Source organism: Amblyomma mixtum, chromosome 3, assembly GCF_055824585.1.
Source record: "Amblyomma mixtum isolate Tamu chromosome 3, ASM5582458v1, whole genome shotgun sequence".
NCBI lineage: Eukaryota > Metazoa > Arthropoda > Arachnida > Ixodida > Ixodidae > Amblyomma > Amblyomma mixtum.
Window position 1 is genome coordinate 67,165,938 of NC_143014.1, and position 7,520 is coordinate 67,173,457.

The following is a 7,520-nucleotide window of genomic DNA, read 5'->3' on the forward strand; positions in this document are numbered from 1 at the left end:
AGATAACACGGTACGGGTTGGTACTTCGAAAGGAGTTTCGTGGAGAGGCCGGGAGCACTTGACGGAAGAGGGCTGGTGGGGCACAAAGTTGCTTCTGGCGATACTTGTCCTGGGTGGTAAAAGATCGAGCAAGCCGACGGCATTCTTCAGCATATATGGCTGTTTAAGAAAGGGTCATGGACTCTGACACATCGGGCAGATATGGGACCACTGTACCTATTGTGCAGGTGGGCTCATGACCATAAAGAATGGGGCAAAGCCAGTTGTGCTCTGTGTGGCAGTGTTGTCAGCGCATGCAACAAACAGGAGAATGCGGTCCCAATTTGAGGGGTCAGATGCAACATTCAAGGCCAGCATATTGCTCAGTATGCAGTTGAACCATTCAGTTATGTCATTTGAGGGCGGTAGGCCATTGTAGAGCGGTGCACAATGCGTCATTTTCGGAGTGCCTCAACGGTGTTTGAGAGAAACATGGCCCTGGTCGTTCAGAAGTTACTTAATGGAACCATGGTGCAGAACGAGATGATGCAGGATAAAAGACGCAACGTCTTGTGCAAATGCGGGTGGCAAGGATGAGGTTTCTACGTAGCGGGTGAGGTAATCAACTGCCACTGACCCAGCAGTGTCTGGCCGGACTGGTGAGAAGGGCACCGTAGAGATCTACGCCAATGCGGACAAATGGGCGCGCGGAGCAGTGGAACAGCGAGCAGGGCTTTTGTGACGTTGGCATTCATTCTGGGCAGAAGTGAACATACTGACGGATGAAACAGTACATCCCCGCCAGTAGAAGCGGAGTCGAAGGTGTGTGTAAGCCTTTACACCAGCGTGGGCACACTAGGGGTCAGCATAGAAAGAAGCATATATGTCGAACCAGAGATGCTAAGAAATGACAAGGAGCCATTTGCGCCCGTTGGGAAGGTATAGTTTGGGTGGTAAAGCAGGCCGTCTCGTGTTTTGAAGGGCGGGCCTGTCGGCGAAGAGTTCGGGCTGCAGGGCGCACAGATGGTGTATATAGTAAAGCTTCAAATGGCAGGTCAGCAATGTCAAGGGTAGAGGAATCAGTGGTGGCGAGAGATGCAGAGTCCCAGGGTAGAGGTAAGCGTCAGCATTGGTATGCTATACGACTAGATTGATAGATGCATTTGTCGTATTCCTGTAAACGGATCGCCCAGTTGCCTTGACGGATGAGTGATAAGTTCCCCCGCCAAGCAACCATAAGTCCGCCTCGTGCGGCATAAGCCCAATTTGTGGCCCTTTTTTTTTTTTGTAAATGCACCAGGCACCGCGTGCACCAGGACCACCGGGAGCACCTGTCGCCTTCCCCCACGATCTAACCGGGGGTGCTCCCTGATGAACCGACACACGCAGTTAGTACCGGGATGGAGCAGAGTTAGCGAGCTTCCCCAAGCGTTGACTCCCACGGGGGGGACGCTTGTACCCATTTCCACAGGGCCGGTGGGTAACCGGGGCGGGGATCGAACCCACATCCTCCAGATCGGCCAGTGGGGTGTTTGGGAGGACAACTAGCAGAGTGCATGGTGATCGATAATGCAGAGATAATGGGTGACCATATATCTAAGGTCGGAACTTTTTCAAGGCCCAAATGATCGCTAAGCATGCTTTTTCCATTACGGAATAATTCTTTTCGGTTTTTGCCAAAGTGCCGTTGGCATAGGCGACATTTTCGGCGCAGCCGAAGCCCACACCGCTGGCATCAGTGTGATTACCTCGAGTTGCACTGCCATAGGACTTCCTTGATCGGCCTATTAATCAGAGTTCACTTGTTGTAGCAGAGTGAAGTTCAGTACCTTGTTACTTGGCTCATTGTGCTAAAACCCTGCCGTCATCACAAATCCATGACCAAAACAGCACGCAAATGAAGTTCCTGGAGCAACAGGCCGCCGGCGTCCCCACCGCCGCATACCTAAAAGCATGATTGAGGTGCCCACTGACCCAGGGAGCCAGTTATGCGCCTTTCCTCAAAATCAGCGGAGTCTAAACCTTCCGCTGGTTTTGAGAAAAGGGAAGGTGCGTGACTGCCTGAATTTGTAGGTGGACGCCACCACCTACTCGCTGCACGATTGAGGTGTCTGCTGACCCAGTGAGTCAGTTCTACTTGCTCTCGCTTTACACATCACCTTAGGTGGCCCCATAATTTTTCTCCATTACAGGCGTATTTTAACGGGATAGCGTTAAGGCTCCCGTACGTTCTGCAGAAAATGTGGCTGCGTCGTCTTCGGCGTTGTGAGCGAAAAATCTGCGGAGAAGCAACCTAGGTGGGCCTCCTAGGTCGCATGACCTTGCGGCGTCATCGTCGCAACCTGCCCACCGGATTGTAAGCAAACCCTCCACTGTGGCAGTTAATGATTGGTCGCGAGAGGTTGCTAGGGAGAGCAACCTGGGTCACACAAGCCCCATCGGTGGAAGCACTTGCCATCACAGGGCAGTGACGGTGCGTGAGGCATGGTATGAGGACTCGCAGGGATCTATGCATGTAAAGTCGAGAATGAACTTCCTCGTATATGAGCGTTAACCCATTAACGCTATTGCGTCTTAAATGTGCTGTAAAAAGGATGCTGAGCTTGCCTTTTTACCGAGGGAGCTCTATCTACATGCTCCAAGAATTCTCGGAAACTGAATTGTTGTCCTGTGCGGCCGGTTTCCCTATTAAATGGGATTAAAGGTCCCGGCTGCCGACATTTTTTTTTTAACTCGGAGCAATACAGCTTTGTTTGAACTGATCTCCGAGGGTAGAAGGTTTGGTTTGGTTTATATGGGGTTTAACGTCCCAAAGCGACTAAGGCTATGAGAGACGCCGTAGTGGAGGGCTCCGGGAATTTCGACCACCTGGGGTTCTTTAACGTGCACTGACATCGCACAGTACACGGGCCTCTAGAATTTCCCCTCCAAAGAAATTCTAGCCGCCGCGGCCAGGATCGAACCCGCGTCTTTTGGGTCAGCAGCCGAGCACCATAACCGCTGAGCCATCGCGGCGGCTCCGAGGGTAGAACGAATCAACCAAAGCGTGGAGTCCTTTCAGCCAGTCACGTGGCGGCTTACCGCTCTGCTATCTGTGGTGTATACATAGTTATGGGCGGAGTGATCTGCGATAGCAAAGAGTATATGCGTATTTTTATTTCCGTGGGCCTAATTTGCGGCTATGTTGTCTGCGACAGAAACTATTTATTCATAGAAACCTAAAAAACAAAATAAACAAAGCTGCCACATGACTGGCTGAAAGGCACTCCATGCGTTTATGGTACCTCACCATAACGTGTTGGTTGAATACTACTCTCGGAGGTTAGTTAAAAAGGAAGAGGGAGACGGGACTATTAATCCTGTTTATTAGGAAAATCGGCCGCACAGGATAATTATTCGAAGTTTCCAACTTCTAACAATGCTAGGAGTGCGTAGATCGAGTTCCCCGGGCAAAAAGACGTGCTCAGCATCCTTCTTAGTGCACCTTTAAGGTGGAGCCTAAGTGCCCCCTCAACTTTTTTTTGTGTGGTACTTCTTTTTACAAGCACAGCTCTGAGTACAATTCATGCGTTAATTACTGTTAAACCGACTGCTCGTGCCCACAAAAAGGACAAAAGTGACCTTTGGCAGCACAGGAATATAATGTTAATCACCGAAAAAAAAGAGGAATTCACCAGCAGAAACAAACCGTCGCAAAAAAAAAAAAGCCGAAAAATGCGTTCAGAAATAAACACCGAAAAAGTTACGCCGAATTTCTAAAAAATAAAAACCGAAAACTCCAACCCCTTAGCTTATGGCACGGTAAATGCACAGCCGCCCGCTCACTCAACATGACTTGCGCTGGTGCGCAGTCCGATTCTGTAGTCCGATTTGACTGCGTTTTCGCCAGTGCCCGATCGCAGCGCGCTCGTGAAGGGGACGTTTTTATGCGTTTCGCTCGCGGTTGCGGCCTCGCGCAACCAAGCAACGAGTGGCAGTTTTCTTATCGTGGGAACCCGACATTGCGCGCGTCACCAGCCGTCATCAGCCGCCGTAAACATACTGCAAGCATAGTCTCGCACCCGGTGGCTAACGTTTCGTGGCGCTGGCGGTAGCCTAAGCCACGCTTTCCGTCATTTGGACGGCTGTACATGTTTCTACTCCACATAATCTGACAACAATCACTATGGCTGAGAGGCGGCATTTGACATAGCTTCTTTCTCGGTCTTTTCCACTTTGTTGCAATACGGTGTTTGCTGGTGGCATATCCCGAACGTTTATCTATTTTATAGCCATCGAGCTCACTCGTCCTTTGCTGCCGACACGGCTCCATAACGGTGTTCAGTAGTGACAGCCGCTTTCCATTCTGAATTTGTCATGAGATCTTTTCGGGTGTTCAGACTTTCCGGTATCAAGAACTATGGTCACGCTGCCATGCCGACGACAGAATCATGGTATTTATTAGAGTATTTATTTGTGGCAGCGCGAAAGACCATAAATGGAGTGTGAAATATCGTTTTCGGCCAAACGCCTTCGCCAGAAGCTCGCAGGGAGTGCCTCGTTCACAGCTGATGCTCTCAGCTATGTGAAGAAAGTTTTTTTCAGTTATGAGGCGGTGAGCCACTGCGGTTCATGCAACAGCGTCAGACACGAAACCAACAGGCCGCTGTGGTCGCTTTCGCGTCCCATACAACTGACGCTTTTGTGGGACTCCTCGTTGTTCGCTGTTATTACGAGACTCGCGCCGGCGTAGGCGGCCGCACGATGGTGTCATTCAGTTCCTGGCGGCTCTTTTCTAACAAGTGCATTTCATGCTCGAAGGGCCACGGATGAGGCACAATGAACAAGCGTATTCCGCCCGAGTAAATGCTGATGACCCCCTTGTAGGCGGTGCGTGGAACGCCCGACTTGAAATCACTCATGATGTCCAGAGCTTTAGCGATTTCGTCAAAGTCCTCCTCTTTCGTGTACGGTACCCTTGCAGGGGTCTGAGTTATGAGTCCGTCCCTGAGATTCTCAAGGGTGTACATTCTGCTCTCGCTCACAGTCTGCTGAAAGGCGGGGTCGTAACGACTTTGGAGCAGGTAGTTTAAGTCCATGCCGCTGAAGCGCACGAAGACGTCGTTGAGGTAGACGTCTTTAAGGTACTTGTCGAAGAACTGCCCTTCGCTGACGCCATCGCGGCCGAACGTACGCGTGCGTGACACTTCAGGCCGGATGCAGGCACGCCCTTTACGCTGCTGTGGCTGGCGCATCCAGTCGTCCCAGAAGGCTTTAGGCCAGCCAGGGCCAATTTCTTGCCATAACTCGCGTGTCAAGAGCCACCCTAGCCCGGAGAAAAAGTCTGTGCGGTGCAGCATGTCTGGCAGCAAGGAGATGTGGGTTCGCCTGCCATTGTCGTTGTATGCGGACACGCAAAACAAGCTGGGATCCCTTCGTAGAATGGGCAGAAGCGAGGCGAAGTATTCGAAGAAGTCGGGCGCAATGTCCAAGTCGTCTTCGAGCACAATGACAGCAGAGCGTTCTAAGCGGTCGAAAACTTGCGTGAGCGCCCACTTGTAGTGTCGCGAGATGCGGTAGTAGCCTTCGATGTTGAACAGTGCCGTCACGCCCGCGGTGAGCTCCGTCTGGTTGGGCTGGTGCATTAGAGTGAAATTGTGCTCCCGCTGATACTGGAGCAGGAGCTGGGTGGTCTCGTTGTGGTAGCCGTCCTGGCTGACGATGACAGGAAACTGGCGCTGCGACGGAAGGTATCGAACCACCTGGTCGAGCGTGCGCTTCACGGACACCCGGTTGCAGGCAAGCACCAGGACCGTGATGACCTCCTGTCGGTGTCTCGCGTCGTCGATCACCTTCTTCCACCTCTTGAGCCGATCGAGCACCTCGTCGTTAGAGTGCAGCTGCGAGCGCACGTCTCGCTCCAGCACGGCCGCCTGCGAGCGTATGATGCCGTGCAGGCGGCTCTGGCTGATCTGCACGAATATGAGCCCGGTGACGAAGGCCCACAAGAGGGCGCCGGCCAGCAGGAGCACGTGTAGCCGGTTCATGCCTGCCGGCAGCGTGCGGCCCAGGGCGCGGCGACCACGCCGGCAGCCGTCCAGTGCGGCAGCCGACCGGGCTCCGGCGCCTTTCAGAGCGCGCGAGAGAAACGCGTCCCCGGCACAGCTGTTCGGCCGACGTGCTCGGCGCTGTTTGGTCGCCGCAGTCCGTCCGGCTGCTTCGAAAAGTCTGAATGGGCTGCTCGCTCACCCGCCTCCGCCGCCGCTCGATGAACAACGTGTACAAGAAGAGGCTCGTCGTTTTCAGTGCAGCTACAACAGGCCGCGTTCGGCACTTCCTCTTCTTTCGCGGTCTCCGCGTGCTGCCCTCGCAGCTGCTCCTACAATGATTCGATATGGCACGTGGTGAGGATGAGCCCGCGCAATTTATCGTTGCTCCCGCGAAAAAAGAAGAAGAACGAACCCTTCAGTTTCTCCGTCCTTTTTCACTCTATATACTCTGGCTATGATGAGGCTAAGCGGGCTGTTAATCAAGTGCGCTCTTGCGCGCGCCGTGGCCTTGGAAAATGGCAGCCGTGCCAGGACTGCCTTCATTTTTTAAATACAGGCTGGAGAGCTAGTTGGTACATCGTTACGAAATCGCGTGAGTAGACAGAGAATGACAAATGCAGAAGAAAGGAAAGGTAGGGAGGTTGATCCAATGGCCTTCACTGGAGGTCAGTGGGTTGATTAGTAAATGTACGATTGGCGACCCCAGACGTGGGATCAACCGCAGCGTCTTTGTTGTGCCTGCGTGTAAACACTGGTGAGGTCATTCAACAAGGGGGAACTTGGCCAGGTCTTAGGTTCATTCTGTAGGGTCGGTTGATGTGAATTTTGTTTTGCTGAGCTAGTCGTTGACGCTGACCTACCCGGGTGGAAGGTCGGCAGCTTGGTTTTGCAGCTTGCCAGTCCAAAGATTTTATAGTCCCAAGATTTTATATTTCAATAGTCATTCACTTTTTTCAAATGATATTTTTTAAGTTATGTGGAATGCCTTCCTAAGCGTATAACCGCAAATATATATATATATATATATATATATATATATATATATATATATATATATATATATATATATATATATATATATTATCGCATGCGCAGTGGCTTCGCTGCGCCATGTTTTTGACGTGCGATTTTGACGCCACCCTCTCGACACTTGCCTCCGCCGGCCGTTGGATAATGATAGGTGGTTTGTCCTGGAGAATAATCCGCTTACCTTTCTGCATACGCACCTATACTGATCAGTTGGTTGTACTGTTCACATCGATATTCCTCCTGGCAAACGCACGGAATCATAAAACGGCTGTTTGATGAACTGGAAAATGAAAATTTGGTCTATCGTACACGGAAAATGTTGGATCGAGCCATACAATGCCAGTGTGGACGTTGACGAACAGCAACCAGTGGAAATTAATAGTCGGAATAAACAGACCCCTGACCTTGCGCTTTCGTTTATTTTCCTTTACCGTTCTCCCCCTCCTGTGAGCGTTGCCAGCGAGCTGCAGGAAGTGACCGGCG

The 7,520-nt window shown here is 51.6% G+C and overlaps 1 protein-coding gene across 1 annotated transcript; it reads right to left on the reverse strand.

The window, feature by feature from the left end:
- Positions 1–4,424: 4,424 nt before the first annotated feature.
- Positions 4,425–6,323, reverse strand: LOC149350496 (alpha-1,3-mannosyl-glycoprotein 2-beta-N-acetylglucosaminyltransferase-like). The gene has a single exon (XM_089576889.1). It carries the CDS (start codon positions 6,003–6,005, stop codon positions 4,689–4,691), a length of 1,317 nt encoding a protein of 438 aa, XP_089433015.1. The 5' UTR covers positions 6,006–6,323; the 3' UTR covers positions 4,425–4,688.
- Between the last annotated feature and the right edge of the window lie 1,197 nt (positions 6,324–7,520).